At 32.8% G+C, this 18,741-nt stretch overlaps 1 protein-coding gene across 1 annotated transcript in view; it reads left to right on the top strand.

The window, feature by feature from the left end:
• Positions 1 to 17,675, top strand: part of LOC308649521 (jouberin-like) — a gene marked incomplete at both ends in the record, with an annotated part of 53,355 nt that extends 35,680 nt beyond the window's left edge. Inside the window, 5 exon segments of the mRNA XM_081295059.1 lie at positions 3,892 to 4,024; positions 7,681 to 7,804; positions 11,984 to 12,213; positions 14,184 to 14,290; positions 17,553 to 17,675. Coding sequence (XP_081151185.1) covers positions 3,892 to 4,024; positions 7,681 to 7,804; positions 11,984 to 12,213; positions 14,184 to 14,290; positions 17,553 to 17,675 — 717 coding nt within the window.
• Between the last annotated feature and the right edge of the window lie 1,066 nt (positions 17,676 to 18,741).

Raw genomic sequence — 18,741 nt, 5'->3', positions numbered from 1 at the left:
AGCCCATAACAGAGTCAAAACAGATTTTTGTTATGTAAGATACATATCTCCTAATCTTTATGAATTCATGAATTTTTTACAGCCTCGGGTTTTCCTGAATCACATTTTGAAGGAGATAGCATATATATGCATATCCTTCTACAACAAGTTGAGCAACATTTAAACTTTTTCCTAAGTTATTCTAACTTCGTTAGTATTTTTTGTAGTGGCAAAAACATTGGTAGTACAGCTTTATAAATATCTTACTTATTTCTACAAAGGATGGAGTAGTTCATTTTATACATTTGAGCCATGGGCAGAAGTTATCCAAAATCTAAATTTTATCCAAATCTCTAATGTAGAAATAGGAATGGTTGTTTTTCTAGGCCTCTTCATTTGCTGTGTGTTGTAACACATTTAACTTTCTTTTGAGACCAGTTTTATAGATGCATTTTAAAATATCTTTATTGGGGTTGGGATACTTCAAACAATGCAGGTAGAACATCTCTAATGTGAAAATACAAAACTCTCAAAAAGTTTTGAATTCTAGAGAATTTGAGATTTCAGATTTTCAATTTAGGGATGCTCAGCCACAAATGTCCAGGTAAATACTCCAAAAGCCAAAATATCTCCAAAATTTGAAATATTTCTCATTCCAACTATTTCAAATAAGGATACTCAACCTCTAATATAGAGAGAATGACACTAGATTATGCCCTTAAGGAAAGGAGAAATTAGTGATGTTCACTTTCATGTGAAAGTCTTGAGGAAAAATAAATATAAATGTAATTTTATACATCAGTTGTTTTCAAAGTGTGTTCAGGGACCTTCGGAATCCTGAGGCCCTTTCAAGGTAATCCTTAAAGTGAGTCTCCTTTCATAATGATTCCAAGGCATTAGTAGTCCTTTTTATTTTCATTCTGTTTCAAATACATGCTGCAGTTTTCCAGAGGCCAAATGGCATGTGATATCTCAAGAGGGTGAATGCAGAAGTAGTTATGAAAACCTAGCGTTTATTAAGCCAGATGTTATGGAGATTTTCAAATCTGTACACACACTTTCACTTCATGTAGTTATTTTTCATAAGTGTTCTTTTGTTAACATTTAATGGATTTGTTAGTATTATATTTGAAGTGAATTAAATATTTTTAAAATTTCTCCATTTTAAATTCTAATGAAAAATTTCCATGGATATGTCTACATAAACAAAAGCTTTGGGGGGATCTTCAAAAACAATTTTAAGACTGAAGTAATCCTGAAGCTAGATAAAGTTGAGACTTGAAATATGAAGAAGGTGAACTAGAATGGAGAAAGAATATTCATTCACAAGAGGGATTCTGAGATACTAGTATGGATGATTTAGGGGTAGTGAAGAAGGATTGAGTAGGGAAGGATATTTCATATGGAAACAGAGTTGCAAATAAGTGAAAAGGGCTTCTTTGCATTTATTAGACTCTTGCAACACTTTGCTGACTGGAAAGCAGAGTTTGCATAAGAGGTAAAGTGTCTTGCCTGATACTTGATTGTGTAGGATGTGAGAAATAATGGAAGGTTCTGGGAAGAAGAGAAATTTAATCATATTTCAGATAATAAATGTTGACAATGTCATGTGAAAGTCCTAAAGCAGGATACAATGTCAAACCCTGGAAATACACATAACATGATAGTAGCTTCAGTGATTTTAGCTGGATGATTAGGTATGGTTTTCCTCAGTTACACTTTCTCTAAAAGCAGCAGCAAGTGGTTGTAAGTAAAACCTCCAAACATCTCCTTCAGATTGTTTTTTTTTTTTTTGTCTTCCATGATGTCTGATAAATTATTTTTTATTGATTTTATTTTTAAAACACATGACAGTGGAATACATTATAATTCTTATTACACATATAGAGCACAATTTTTCATATCTCTGTATATAAAAGTATGTTCACACCAATTCATGTCTTCATACATGTACTTTGGATAGTGATGTCTATCACATTCTACCATCATTGCTAACCCCCTGCCCCCTCCCTTCTCCTCTTACCCCTTCTTCCTGTCAAGAGTTCGTCTGTTGTCTGATACATTATTATTCCACATTCCAAGTAGCAAATACATTCCTAGTATCAAATTCCTAGTACAAACAGATCTTTTGAGATTTGTTTGTACTAGGAATTTGAGTTTGCTCTTCCATCTAGAGAGCAAGCCTAATAGTCTTTGAGTCCATTAAGCTAGACTTAACTCTCTGAATATCCTTATTAGCTATAGTTAGCTAATAATAGATACTCTTAGCTAATAGCAGGGATTGCTTATGGTGTTTCTCAAAGGCATTTATAGTAAGGTACAATATTCACAGTACACAACTAGCTCAGTATATGTTTAATTCAGTTTTTTTGTATGACAAGAAATACAAAAGTAAGACCCACTAAAGGTTAAGAGAGAGATATTGGGGGAAAAAATAAGTAGAGTTTTCTATAGTAGATATTAATACCCAGAAAATTGGAATAGGGAATGAAACCATATAAATTATGAAGAAATTTTAATGAAATTAATGAATGAGAGACCAATAGGGTATGATTAATTACTCTAAGTATCCAATAAATACATTTTAAGACCAGAGATAGTACTAAACCCTCCATAGGTTATCTGTTCCTCTATTTATCCATAACTGTTTTAAAGTTTAATTTACAAATGAGAATCTGTAGACTCCCTTCCTTGCAATAAATGGCTTTGTGTCACTCATTTCAGGGGATCCTTCGCTAAATTTTTGTATAGGCTCAATGTTTTCTGATGTTGCTGTCAGTTGGAACACCTTTTCTGTTCATGTCTTCAACCTCCAAATTTAGTGCCTTTTCCATTTTAACAAAGCACTTATTACTCACTGGAGCTATAACATGCAGTTTGAGGTATGACACAAAATTACCACAATTTTTTTCTTCATAATTTCACAGATAAAAACTTATTATAGATCTTTGCATCCTCAGTATATGATTTCTTTTCTATAATAAATCTAGAACCTTCACCTCTTCATTTAAAGGAATTATTTCAAGGCTTCTCTTTGGCATATTTGAATTGCCAGTACTTGGGTTCTTTGGAGCCATTATTGATTAAAATAAGGGGTACTTGAAGATAAGCACTGAGATATGATAGTTGATCTGATAACTAAGAAGGCTATTAAGTGATAGGTAGCATATTGGTATCTATACTTACATCTGTTGATATCTATGTCACATAGATATGCAGGATGAAGAGGTGATTCATGTTCTAGATGGGGTGGAGCAGGACGATGCTATTTCATCACACTACTTAGAATGGTACCAAATTTAAAACTTATGAATTATTTATTTCTGGAATTTTCCATTTATTATTTTCAGACCCCAGTTGCTGTTACTAACCAAAAACCTCAGAAAGAAAACCACAAATAGGTGGGCAGGGAATTATGGTATATTTTAGAAACAGTCACAGAGGATGGTTATTTTAAGAGAGAAAAAGAAAAACGAATATTTGTATACTCTGGGCTTAAACTAGGTCATATGTAGTTTTAAAAACAAAGTGGTTATGTTAAGGAAAAAAAAACAAATTTGTCACATTAGCAAAAGTGACTTATTAGTTGCTGTTACAAAATAAGGTGACATATATTCTTTTCTGTGCTTGTATAAAAGCAATGTGGTAGTGACAGCTTTAGAGTATCAGATATTGAAATGTTTCTATTCATATTTTGTATGAATTAAAAACTAGTTAGACATGAAGAACAATTTCACTTAATTTTATGGAGAACCAATTCTCTGGTTAGTAAGTAATTTACTATGGTTTTTCATTATTCTACCTACTTGCTCTTCCCTTTTTATTAAGAAAAGACACTATAATAATTTAAATTTAACTAGACTTTGTATTTTTAATGTTTACTAACATGACTTTTAAATGTATGTATTTTAGGCTTGCCGTATCCCAAACAAGCACCTCTTCTCACTGAATGCAGGAGAGCGAGGATGTTTTTGTCTTGATTTCTCCCACAATGGAAGAATATTAGCAGCAGCCTGTGCCAGCCAGGATGGATATCCGATTATATGTGAGAAATGATCCTACCTGTTTAATCTGATTGTAGTCTGTGTGGTGGACATTGTTTAGTTTTTAGAATTCATTGAAATCTTAATTCGAGTAATCCCCAATACCAGTAAATTAAACAGATTCCTTCAGGTAAACAGTTCTTTTATACTTTTATATAACTTTTGTATTTTTATAAGTTGTATAAATTTTAAAACTGTTATAACTTTTATATTTTTTCAAATATAGTGAAAATTCTGAAATGAAAGCTATTAATTTTTTTAAACATGCAGAAGAATTTTTGTAAACATTTTCTACTTTAAGTACAGAAATTTAGAAATATAAGGGATTAATAATTCTCATGGGAGATTTTAGTTCAATATGGTTAGTTGATAAAGGTGGTTATTTGAATTATAAAAACTCATATAAACTTGTGCACTAGAATGCTAATAATTGGCTTAGCAGGACCCAGATAAAAACTTCTTATTAAAACAGAGAAGTCAACAGAGAGGCCAAGAAAGATTATTTTTCTGTAGCTTTAGAGATTTTTTTTTTACGTGAGCATTATCATACTGTTCTAGATTTAGAATTCTGTGTTAAATAGTCCCGTATTTATGACTCGCTCTTGAAAGCCAGCTCTCCTCAGGAGGAAGAAAGCAGCTCCTCATGGCATTAACCTCCTCTGCCTTAACCCCCAGATCATGTTGAACTTCACTTAGCTTCACGTAGTTTGTTATGCCTTGGTTGATTTAGTCAGAATTGATTCTATTGGCATTTTTTGAATGACTATTCCTTCCCATTGCAATAATAAACAGATTTTTAAAATACAAAATTATTTATGTAATTCAATTACCACTGTGCTATTTTAAAATTCACCAAGAAACCTATGTATAGTAGAAAAAGATTCTTGGGAAATATGCTCTAAGATATTAATAATATATTTTTTCTTTTGGGGGGATAGTGAAAGAATTATTTTCATTCTGGTTTATATGTTGTAAATTTTTTGTGATGGACTTGTTACTTTATGCTTAAGTTACTTGTTAAAAGTGCTATGTGTATTGCTTAAATCTTAAAATAGAGGATGACTTTTTGATTTTGAACTATTATGATGTGTCCAAATCTGGCCATCATTTTAGCTTGTTAAATGTATGGATTACTGTTTTTTACAAATATGCTAAGTATTCAGTCATTCCAGTGTTCTGTTTGCCCCTCTCTTTCTTCTTCTGGGACACTCCTTGTACCTGTGTTGGTAGAACTAGTAGTGTCCCACAGGTCTCTTGAGACTTATTAATTTATTTTTTTAAATTCTTTTTAAAAAAATATTTATTTTTTAGTTGTAGTTGAACACAGTATTTTTATTTCATTTATTCATTTTTATGTGGTGCTGAGGATCGAACCGGGCCTCACACATGATAGGCGAGTGCTCTACCGCTGAGCCACTACCTCAGCCCCTTAAATTCTTTTTCTTTCTGTTCATCAGACAGAATAATCTCAAGTGACCTGACATTGTTTAGTAATTCCTCCATCAGTTCAGAGCTGCTGTTGAACCCTTTTAGCAGTTGTACATTTCAACCCTAAAATTTCTGCCTTATTCTTTTTTATTATTTCCGTTTCTTTACTGGTACAGTCTTTTTTGATGAGAAATCATTGTTATACTTTACTTCTTTAGACACGGTTTTCTTCAGATTTTTGAACATATTTATAATATTATGTTTTTGTTGAAAAAGACCAACCTCTGGGCTTCTTCAATTTCTTTTTTATTTTTTCTTCAATTTCTGTATGGATAGTTTTTATTCACTGCTTTTTTTCCTCCTGTGTATGAGCCATATTTTCCTATTTGTTTTTCTGTGTATCATAATTTTGAGCTGAAAACTGGATATTTAAATTAAAAAAAGTAATACAGCAGCTCTGGGAATCATATTCCTCTTCCTATTTCCTCTCATCCAAACCAGGATTATTATTATTGCTATTTGTTTAGTGACTCTTTTTTTTTTATTGGTTGTTCACAACATTACAAAGCTCTTGACATATCATATTTCATACATTAGATTGAAGTGGGTTATGAACTCCCACTTTTACCCAAAATGCAGATTGCAGAATCACGTCGGTTACACATCCACAATTTTACATAATGCCCTATTAGTAATTGTCAAGTAGGATTTATCCCTGGGATGCAAGGATGGTTCAATATACGGAAATCAATAAATGTTATTCACCACATCAATAGACTTAAAGATAAGAACCATATGATCATCTCGATAGACACAGAGAAAGCATTCGACAAAGTACAGCATCCCTTTATGTTCAAAATATTAGAAAAACTAGGGATAACAAGAACTTACCTTGACATTGTAAAAGCTATCTATGCTAAGCCTCAGGCTAGCATCATTCTGAATGGACAAAAGTTGAAGGCATTCCCTCTGAAATCTGGAACAAGACAGGGATGCCCTCTCTTACCACTTCTATTTAATTTAGTCCTTGAAATACTAGCCAGAGCAATTAGACAGACAAAAGAAATTAAAGGCATAAAAATAGGAAAAGAAGAACTTAAATTATCACTATTTGCAGATGACATGATTCTATACCTAGAAGACCCAAAAGGGTCTACAAAAAAACTACTAGAACTAATAAATGAATTCAGCAAAGTGGCAGGATATAAAATCAACACGCATAAATCAAAGGCATTCCTGTATATCAGCGACAAAACTTCTGAAACGGAAATGAGGAAAAACACCCCATTCACAATATCCTCAAAAAAATAAAATACTTGGGAATCAACCTAACAAAAGAGGTGAAAGATTTATACAATGAAAACTACAGAACCCTAAAGAGAGAAATAGAAGATGATCTTAGAAGATGGAAAAATATACCCTGTTCATGGATAGGCAGAACTAACATTATCAAAATGGCGATATTACCAAAAGTTCTCTATAGGTTTGTTTAGTGACTTTCCTGGACTAATTCTGTAAAGTCTTTATTCTTTGTCATGTATTAATATTGTAGTCTCTACTCAGTTTAGTGGTCAGCTTATAGGTCAGGCAGAGTTTTTTAAAAAATAACTATGAGTGGATAGGTCTGATGTCCTTGGCCAGGAAGCTGTGTGTATGTGTTGGAATATGCTTTCAGTGTTTTGGAAGACAATTTAAAACTCTGCCTTAGCCTTCACTTTTTACTGGTGCAGCGCCTCTTCAGGTCAGCCATAGTGTCTATACATTAGAATTTTTTTCTGACAATAACAGTTTAAATTTCTTATTACTATAAATAATTACAATTTGGGTCAGCATTTAGTTCTTTTTCACGTAGAATAAATAAAACCTTATTTGTGAAGCCCCATATTATAGACTATTTAAAGTAAATTGCAATGTAAATGTTATTTATTATAAGACTGATCAATTAATTATCAAAGATACTTCGGGGTTGCTTTGAGAGATTAAAATGATTAATAATATATAACTTTAGCATATTATAAAATTTTATGTGTAAATTCTTATATCTAAAGGTAATGAAAAACTATTTTTAAATAAATTGTAAAATTTTGTTTGTACTGCATATGTCTTTGGTTGTATTTTTCTTACACAGTTTTTAACATATGTCTAAATTATTATGAATTGTGTATTTAGGTAACATTGAATTAAATATCCTCTATCTGGAAGCCTATTAATTTCTAAATATTTTTATTAGTATATGAAATTCCTTCTGGACGTTTCATGAGAGAATTGTGTGGCCACCTCAATATCATTTATGACCTTTGCTGGTCAACAGATGATCGATATATTCTTACATCATCATCTGATGGCACTGCCAGGTTAGTATACTCAGCAAGTTCTGATTTTGCATGCTCTTTGCCATGGAGTAAAGCTAAGAGAAGATGAAGTCATACAACTACACTTATGCTTCTGTTTTGTTTTACCTATGAAGGGACCATCATAAATATGCATCATGTAGACTGACTGATTAAATAAGTAGTCATAAATTTCTTCCTTGAAAGAATTCTTCTTAAATATATTTATTTATATAGTATGTAGGATTTCTGGTCCTAACCATCTTGAAATGATCATTAAGTAAACTCTTTGATTAATAGCTTGAGATGAGGTTATTATACACTTGAAATTTTTCCTCTGATGTCAGAGATTCCATCTTTAATATTCAGCCATGGCTGGATTCAGGGGCTAGAACCCAATAGAGCTCATTACTTAGATATAGTGACGTAGAGGGAATAAATAAGTATGTGGTTTATGTTTTAAAGAGTTTTGTAGATTGTTAATTATTTGCATTTTCAATATCTTCTTAAATTGTCCCTTTTCAATTTAGTAAGTATCAATAATTTTTTAAAAAGCTAAATTTTAAAGTTTTATTTATACTGTTTTTAGATGCTTATTTGACTTTGAATGTGTTCTAAAAATGCTAGTAGATAATTTTTCAAAATGCTTTTATATACATCATTTAATTTGGTTCCAACAACTATTAGGAGGACACGTTCTCTCTATAGTTTAGTGTGACACTTAGCATTTTAAAATCCATTATGACTTCACTCTCATTTACATTTTTTTGCTTCCTCTTTACTTAGCATGTGACTTGTAGCCTCTGGGCCCCTTTTTCTATTGATCTTACTCTTCTTTTCTATATAAAATGTCTAATTGATAATGATTTTTATCATTGTTTAGTTTATATGTAAATGAAAAAGATGACAGTTTGTGACAATTAACTTCCCTCTTTGTTTAGCTGGGAACCTACTTTCTTACTCCCCCTTTACCAATATGCTCAGGAACTGATCAGGAACAGTATTCTCAGGGACATCCATTTAGTCTGATGTCCGTAATACTAAAGGAAAATGCATAGCTCTGTTAAGGATTGTTTGTAGATTGGTGAGTCTTAGTCACCTGAGCTCTTGTCCCTACTGAGCAATCTTTATTCTTATTTTTATTCAGCTCCTTTTCCCATTCCTCTGGTAGCAGATCCAAAGCTCACTGTGCACCAAGTTCTCTAAATCACAGTCTTCAAGTTCTCTATACTAAATTACAGTCTTCCAGTTTTTGTTAGATGACTACCTTCAGTTTACTGTCAAACTTAGACATGAACTTTCTTTATTTCCTTCTGGTTTCCTTCCTAATATCCATAAATGCACCCATCTTTATCTGTTTTGTATGTATATGGCAATTTCTCTCCCCTTCCCCAGCTTTGAGTCTCTTATGTGCTAATGTCTCTGTCTCCCACCTTTTTTTTTTTGAGTTTGTCTTTTCAAACTGTGCTCATCTACTCCATTCCCACCATTTCTGTCCACATCTAACAAGCACTGAAGTCTGCCAGTTCTCCCTCTTCAAAGACTCAAAATTCTGTCACATCCCTTCTGTTGTTGATGCATTTGCCTTATTTCAAGCCCTAGTATCTCTTCTTATGTCGGTATTTCACTTTCCCAGCGTTCAATCTCTAGCTCTTCTGCCTCTGCTGTGCTAAAATCTAATCTTTCTAAAACCATCTTTCATAATACTTTGACTTTAAAAAGTCTTTGAATACCCATTGCCTTTGGGAAATGTTCTAACTCCTTACCACGGCATAAAGACATATCCCTCATTGATTGTTCTTACATTCTTCTCTATGCACTTGCCAGATACCCTTTGCCTGACCTACACAATCTTTGGAAATACCCTTAACATATCTTCTTTGTCATCTCATGCCATTTTACCTTAGACTTATTCCTCCTATACTTAAATGCCCCTCTCTTACCCTTTTTGCCTAATTCCATCATTCCACGAAAAATTAAGTGCCTTTTATGAGCCATAGTGAATTGTGGTTGTCATTTAAAAATTCAGCCCAAATTTTCTTGAAGCTGTCCTGGGTTTCCCCACACAACATACAATACATTATAGAGCAGTATGTTATTCTTTATGTAGCTTTGTTTAGACTCTACATTGTAAAAATATTGTGAAATCATTAACTGAATGAAGGGAGAGCAAGGACAAGGAGGTTTTTGAAAGAAATAAAGGATATTTGCAAGGAATAAGCTAAAGTTAAAAGGAAGAGAATTAGGATTCCTAATAATCAGAAGTGGCAAATGTAATTACTGCCCATGTCTTCTTCTCTTTTCCTGGGAATCACTGCTCTATGTTATCACTAATGTCTCCTGAGTAACATTTTCTCACTAACTAGCTTTCTGCCATATGCCTTTAGTCTAAATCCTCTTCTTTAGCCATTTGTAGAATTGTGTGTGTGTGTGTGTGTGTGTGTGTGTGTTTTCACATCAACAGTTCCTAATACAATCTGAGGAATGGTTCTCCAATAGGCCCATTTGGTGTACCTTACAATACTGCTTTTTTTTTTTTTTGTAGTTGTAGATGGACAGAATGCCTTTTATTTTGTTTTTTTATTTGTATGTGGTCCTGAGGATCGAACCCAGTGCCTCATGCATGCTAGTCAAGTGCTCTGCCACTGAGCTACAGCCCCAGCCCTCACAATACTGTTTTAACTTTGGTCTTTGGTATGTTTTTTTTTTCATCCCCAAATATAATTATTTTGGGGTATGTGCTCACCCACTCCTTACAGATTTGTGTTTCCTTGTTCTCTATGAGCACCCTGATTTCCTCTAAACCCATTAATATATGTCCTTTGATCTTGTATTCTGTAAAAACCACCACTAGTAACTGATCAGGTTTTATACAAAATGCTTCATTTTTATTTTAAAAATATTGTATCTACTTTTAATTGCATGGAGCTGTTTTAAAGATAAGTTTGTTTCATTTCTGCCTGTTTTATAATATTTCAAATAATGCCACTAAGATTTATTAACAAGCAATTAAGATTTTCTTCTTTTAACTATTTTAGCAAGTTAGCAATTTTGTTCTTTTAGTAGGCATCCTATTTCATGTAGCATGTTTATTGAAATTTTTACTGTGGTAAAAATGTTTATGTAGTGACACATGTGCTTTATTTTCATTTGAAAACATGTTCTTTCATCAATAGTTTGGATTCTTAGTAATTGAAGAGCATATTCCATATTTTAAGCAGCTGCTGAGAAAATTCATAGAATTGTTATTTTTAAATAGTCAACTATATTTTTCTTTTATTTACGGTTTTATAAAGGTCTTAATTTGCTTTAATTCTTATGCAGTAATTCAAAACATTTTGAACTATAATCCTCCCTGATTTAAAAAAAATTCTAATTCTAATAACTTAACCAAACATATTTTAAAAATTCACTATTCCACATTCATATAACACCTTTTTGTTGCTAGATTTTGCCTAGTTTTACACATCACAGAAATGTAAAATACCTAACAAAACAGTTTAACCCTTTGGTTCACTCTTTGATCAAGACAATAATAATATTAAGTTTTGTATAAAATCAGCCATTATTTAGAGGAAGAAATACTGAGAGGGTTGAACACAGAAAGAGTGCCCAATGTAGCATAGCTTATCAGAATCTTTGATATTATTTTTATTTTGCTCAAGAATTCAGAGTAATTTCAACACGGCTTTAAAGTCTTTGGGATCTTCATGTTTATTATCTACATAATCAATTTTTTTGAAATTACAGATGTAAAAATCAATAGTCAATCCTATTCTCTAAACCAGCGCTAGTAAGCATTTTCCAGAAGCAATATATACAACATAAATGGCCAATCATTTAAGTTTCTCTCCATATTTTTAAAAGTACATTGTACTAAAAGCAATATTTTACCAACTATTCAATGTGGTTTAAATAATATCGAAAATAGGTAGATTTTAAAAATATAGAGATATCCAAATAAAAATACAGTTTTTAATTTTACCCTATAGGTTATAATTAATAGATATATTATGCTTGAGAATAAGAAATGGCTGTGAAATTTTTCAGCCATCAAATACATGGTCATATTTTTTTATTGCTATAAATGTTGCTTTACCTTGGTCATTGTTAATTACTTATTTAAGGCTTATTGTCTATTAGCTTTTAGATAAACTGTTAAATGCCTTTCAGAAACAATATATAACTTTTCTATTTTTACAGGATATGGAAAAATGAAATAAACAATACAAATACTTTCAGAGTTTTACCTCATCCTTCTTTTGTTTACTCGGCTAAATTTCATCCAGCTGTAAGAGAGCTGGTGGTGACAGGATGCTATGATTCTATGATACGGATATGGAAAGTTGATATGAGAGAAGATTCTGCCATATTGGTTCGACAATTTGATGCTCACAAGAGTTTTATCAATTCTCTCTGTTTTGATGCTGAAGGTATGTCAGAGAATATGTTCACAAGGAGGGCTAATTGAATGAAGAACTGATTTTAATTTTCATTTTACTAATAAGCTTATTTAAGCTTGGGGGATTTTATGTAATGATGATTATTTGTGAATATTTAGGTACAGGTTACATGTAGGTTTGACACTGAGAGAGTTTTGTTTATATTTTTAAAATTATTAAATTTCTCAACAGATTCATTTGATATCTACTCTCAACAGTCAGTTGTGTATCAGATTTTCTTAATGTATTTACTTGGATTGGTGATGATTATTCTTAGTTAGTTGTTTTTAAGGACCTTTTAAGTTAAAGGATCCAAAATTAGGGAAATGTGGGGGAAAAATTTCAAAAGAATGTAAATATATATGTTAAATGAGCACCAGGATTATTTAAATAGTGTTTCTCAGCTTTTCATCACTGATCAAATAACTCAAAAAAGAATTTGGAAGAACAAAGATTTATTTTGGCTCACAGAGATTTTAGTCCATGGTTGTCTGGCTTCATTGCTTTCAGCCTGAGGTGAGGCAGAATCAAGGTAGAAGAGTGTGGTAGAGCAAAGATGTTCACAGTAGGGCAGTGGGGAAGCAGAGAGGGAGAGGAAAGGACAGAGGACAAGTAATACCATCCCAGGGCACATCTCCCAGTAACCTGTTTCTTCCAACTGTCCCACTGCCTACAGTTTCTGCCACCTTTCAGTGGTCCATTTAGCTATAAGTGGGTTAATCCTCTGATGGAGTCAAAGCCTTTCATGATCCAATCACTTCCCTGAAGCCCTACCTCTGAATATGGCTCCCCTGGGGACCAAGCCTTCAATACTTGAGTTTTGGGGGCATATCCAAATCATATCAAGTACACACACATATAAAAGGGAAAATTATAATCATTTAAAGGTTTCTCCTAGCATATGAATAATGTAGATGATATTTTAAAGATATAAAATATAAGTTATTTTTCTTAAAGAATTTTATTAAGTCTGTTAATTACTCACTTTATACATTATTTCAGACACTAGCTATGTAAGCTATAGCATTCATTAATTAAAATGGGATTCAGATCAAAATGATAATATGTATCTGTAATAATAATGTTCATCTATAAGGATGTCAGTAAATTTGGAACATATACATGAAAGGCCGTGAGAAGAAAAGTGTCTTGAAAAATTGTCAGAAGTAGCTTAGGTTATAAAAGAGATAATTAAAAAAATATTTAGCCATAAGATATGCAAATGTGAAAAATGTCTCTCTAATAGGTAGAATTGAGGCCAAAGCTACAGAAGTCAGATTTTTCTTTGCTCAGAATTAAAAAGAGCATTCTAACACATAGAGCAATTCACCAGTTGAATAAGCTATTTTATAAAAATAATAAATTTACACTTAGCAAACACCCTTCTATTAGTAATGGTGTATAAGAGATTCCTGAACTTGATGCTTAAGATCCTATTCAACTTTAAGATGACTTAATGCTAAAGAATTGAGATTAAACTATTAACATTTGTTATTTATTATTTTATTCATCTCTGTTCATTTATTGAGTTTTCAGTGGGTTTTAGGTATTATGCTTTTCTAAGCCTATAAAGCAGATTATATAGGATAACAAAGATTAGGAGTAGAGGTGCTGGTTGAATAATTCAATTAATCTGGCTGTAGAGTATGAGCTGTATACCCATACACTGAAATGCTCATTTGCTGTGTTAAAATTCAGGTAAGGGAGAAACGGAAATAAGTATTCACAAATAATTTAAAAGAATGAAAAATTCACTTAAAGATAATTGGAATTAGATTGGAAGTTATTTTGCTTTTTGGCTTTTCTAAACTAACATGCCTTTTAATGGCACTCCAGTTCTTTGATTGTTCCACTGGGTTGTGGTTTCCTCTCCCTAGACTTCATAGCTTTTGTTTTTAACTCTTGCAATATTCATAGCTGAGTTTGGGTTTTTTGTTGTTGTTGTTGTTGTTTTAAAATAGGCCATCACATGTATTCAGGAGACTGCACAGGGGTGATTGTTGTTTGGAATACTTACGTCAAAGTTAATGATTTGCAACATTCAGTGCGCCACTGGACTATAGATAAGGTATGAAATCATATTTTGTAATTTGGAATGTAATTAAAGAAATTGGGAAAAATATTCAACCACATGACCTTAAGATAGGACATAAAGATATTCTTTCTAAAACAGCAGCTCTTTCTCAGTCCCTAAAAAGTCAGTTATCATTAACTGTCACATCTTCCTGATGACTAATTGATGACAACATAGTGAATATTTTCATTTGGGCCAGGACTTTGTGTGTGTGTGTGTGTGTGTGTGTGTGTGTGTGTGTACACGTGCGCGCGGCGGGTGCGCACACGTAAGCGCACATGTGTTGTGCTGGGTCTTGATTCTACAATCTCTCGCATACCAGGCAAGCACTATACTACTGAACTGCATCCTAGCCCACATTCTGCCATCATATATAACATATTTAAATAAAGACTAAAATAATAAATAAATTAAATAAATGAAAAAGACAAGAAATTTTTAAAATAAGTAAAAAGTAAAGAAAAAATAAAAAACTAAAGAAGTGAGGCAATGAGCTAGAATGTCTTTTTAGTGGAAAAATGCCATATGACAAACTGGAGAAACAGTGATTATATCCTTGGCTGTAGTTCACCAGCAGTGTGGGGAATGCTAAGTTACAATCATCTGTCCCTTAGCCATAAAGCACTCATATACTGTTGCACATACTCTTAGTCAGTCATAATACTCTTCAAAGCAAGGGCTTTTTTTAGTTTGAACATGGATGTAATCAAAGAAAAATATGGAGGAAATCACCAGACACTACAGGCATTAAATCTGGTAGCAACTTTCTCAAATTTGTACCTAACACTTGTTCTGCAGTTTTATTTTTTGTCACTTTTGCTCCTGTTCCAGTTGCTCAACTCCCCACCAGTGCTCTGTCACCTCAAATTTGATGTAGTTTAACTCACTGAAATCCTCATCTGTGGTGTGTTTCATTGTTGTCTATGACTTAAAAAAAATAGCTGGCTGCAGGTCTTAGTGACAAACGGTGGTAGCAGGGGCTCAGCAGCTAATATTAGAACTGTAGCTCAGTGAAGCCCACCATGACCAGTGCTGAAGAAGTCCAGAGACACTCTTAAATGAAGGGAGTGAAAAGCAATAAGGGAGAAGGTGGCTAATTTAGAGTTCTGCCTGAAGGTTAAGAGACTTTTCTTTGAGTTTTTGGACTTTAGCCTAAGTAATATTCATTTGCAATTCTTTTCTTTTGTCTGGTAAGCTAAAAAAGAATAACCTTTGATAATATTCTTTTGATTTTTAAAAAATTAATTTTATTGTGTATATTTAAGGTATATATGATATTAGGAAAATACATGCATACAGTAAAAAGGTTACCATTGTGAAAAATTAACAAATCCATCATGTGGCATAGTTTCTCTTTATTGTTATTTTTGTGATGACCAATTGGAATCTACCCCTTTAGCATGAATCTTCCATTCAATACAGTTTTACTACCTGTAGTTCTCATGTTATACATTAACTCTCTAGATGTGTTCATTCTATGATGTATCCTCTGACCTACATCTTTACATTTCTTTTACCCCTGCAGCCTCTAATAATCTCTCTATTTGAATTTTTTATTTTTTAACATTGCACACATAAGTGAGATCATGCAGAAAATTTTTGCAGTATTTTTCTTTTCTTTGTTTGACTTATTTTACTTAGTATAGTATCCTCCAGGCTCATCCACATTGCAGGAAATGAAAAGAACGTATTCTTTTTTAGGGATAAATAATAGCCCCACCCCCATTCCATGTGTGTGTGTGTGTGTGTGTGTGTGTGTGTTTGTGTGTTTATAGGTATATATCACAGTTTATCCATTTATCCATGGCTGGACACAGACTGTGTCCATATGCTGGCCATTGTGAACAGTACCCATTTATTTGTTTTTGTGGCCTGAGTTTTGGATGTAATACCCATAAACTCATTACCAAGACTAATATTCAGAGGCTTTTCCTGTATTTCTGTTCTATGAATATTTATAGTTTCTGGTGTGAACATGGAAATGGGAGTGCAGCTATCTTTACAAGATGATGATTTTATTTCCCTTAAGTGCCTGGAAGAGGGACTGCTGGGTCATATGGTAGTTCTCATTTCAATTTCTTTGGAAACCTCCATAATCTTTCCATATTGACTCTACTTTCCCAACAGCAGTGTAGAACAGTTCTCTTTTCTCCACATCTTTAACTTTTGACTTTTTGATAACCATTCTGGCGGGTGTGAAGTATTATCACATAATGGTTTTAATTTATATTTCCTTGATGATTAATGATGTTGAGCCTCATTTCTTATTCTTGTTGGCCATTTTTATGTCTTCTATGGAGATAAATGTCTGTTTTGATCTTCTGCCCATCTTTTACTCAGGTTACTTGTTTTTCCATTACTACGTTGTAAGAGTCTTTATAAATTTTGGGTATTGGCCCCTTATTAGACACATGGTTTACACATAATATTTTTCCCAATCTGTAGGCCACCATTTCGTTTTGTTGACTGTTTACTTTGTGGTTCAAAACCTGTTTAATGTCATCTCATTTATTGATTTTTTTGCTTTTGTGGCCTGAGGTTTGGATGTAATACTCGAAAACTCATTACCAAGACCAGTATTCAGAAACTTTCCCCCTATGTTCTCTTGTATGAATTTTATAGTTTTTGGTGTTACATTTAGATCTTCTATCCATTATGAGTTGATTTTAACATACAGGGTAAGATAATAGTAATTCTCCTTGGGCAAGGCTGGTGTAGGCAGGTATCTTTCCTGACATCATTATTTAATATCTTCTTTAGCTGCATCAGATAACTGTATCTCCAAACTCCCAAAACCCTACCTAAAGTTATAATCTAAATTAAATGATTTCAGAACGACATGTCTGTAACTTATGATTTTTCAAGACAAGTAGAAGTATATGAAAAGTATGAGATTGGACTGGAAACTGAAAAGTGAATTCTGCATTTAGGTTTGAATTTTATAAAAATTAGAAACTTTCTTATATGATGTTAAACCAAAAATGCAGTGTCAGAAGATGTGTATGATGAATGTGCCTTTTGTTTGGGACTGAAAATGAACAATATACAAAAAACACATACTAATTAAATGCAGTATTGCATATTACAAAAAATAAGATTTGTCAGCTTCGTTTTCAGTCCAAAACTGCAGTTGCTGGGAATCTTTTTGCTAACAGTTTTACAGTATTCTATATACTGCAAGAATTGCAAGTGATGTTTTTAAATTAATTTTCTACTTTTCAGGCTCCATAGTTTATGATTTTTTAATTCATTTTAGGAAATTAAGGAAACTGAATTTAAGGGGATTCCAATAAGTTATTTGGAGGTTCATCCCAATGGAAAACGTTTATTAATTCATACCAAAGACAGCACTTTGAGAATTATGGATCTCCGAATGTAAGTATATTTTAGTATCAACAAGATGAGTACTCGTAGGATAATTAATAAGTTAATTTATATTTATAAAATGCAGCAATGGTTCTTAACTAGGCAGTTTTGCCCCCTGGGGATATCTGACAGTGCCTGGAGACATTTTGTTTCTTTTTTGTTTGTTGTTGTTGTTTTTAGTTGTACATGACAGTAGAATGTATTTTAACATATTGTATATACATGGAGTACAACTTCCCATTCTTGTGTTTGTAGGTTATGTGGAGTTACACTGGTTGTGTATTCATATATGAACATAAGAAAATTATGTCCGCGATTCATCCTACTGTCTTTCCCATTCCCATCCCCCTCCCCCCCTCTCCCCATTCTCCTCTATCCAATCTAGTGAACTTCCACTCCCTCCCACCCCCTCGCCTATTATGAGTCAGCATCCACATATCAGAGAGAACATTCAGCCTTTGGTTTTTTGGGATTAGCCCATTTCACTTAGCATGATAGTCTCCAGTTCCATCCATTTACCAGCAAATGCCATAACTTCATTCTTCTTTATGGCTGAGTAATATTCCATTGTGTATATGTACCACATTTCTTCATCATTCATCTATTAAGGGCACTTAGGTTGGTTCCATAGCTTAGCAATTGTGAATTTTGCTAAGAACATTGATGTGTCCATATCACTATTGTATGCTGATTTTAAGTCCTTTGGGTATACACCGTGGAGTGGGATAACTAGATCCAAATGGTGGTTACATTCCAAGTTTTCTGAGGAATCTCCACACTGCTTTCCATAATGGTTGCACCAATTTTCAGTCCCACCAGCAATGTATAAGTGTACCCTTTTCCCCACATCCTCCCCAACATTTATTGTTACTTGTATTCTTGATGATTGCCATTCTTACTGGAGTGAGACAGAATCTCAATGTTGTTTTAATTTGCATTTCTCTAATTGCTAGTGATATTGAACAGTTTTTCATATATTTGTTGATCATTTGTATTTCTTCTTCTGTGAAGTGTCTGTTTAGCTCCTTTGCTCATTTATTGATTGGGTTATTTGCTTTTTTGGTGTTAAGTCTTTATAT

The sequence above is a fragment of the Spermophilus citellus genome, assembly GCF_964194105.1.
Source record: "Spermophilus citellus genome assembly, chromosome: 5".
Lineage (NCBI taxonomy): Eukaryota > Metazoa > Chordata > Mammalia > Rodentia > Sciuridae > Spermophilus > Spermophilus citellus.
Note: the sequence above shows the minus strand (reverse complement) of the source record. Positions and strands in the feature narration are given on the sequence as shown.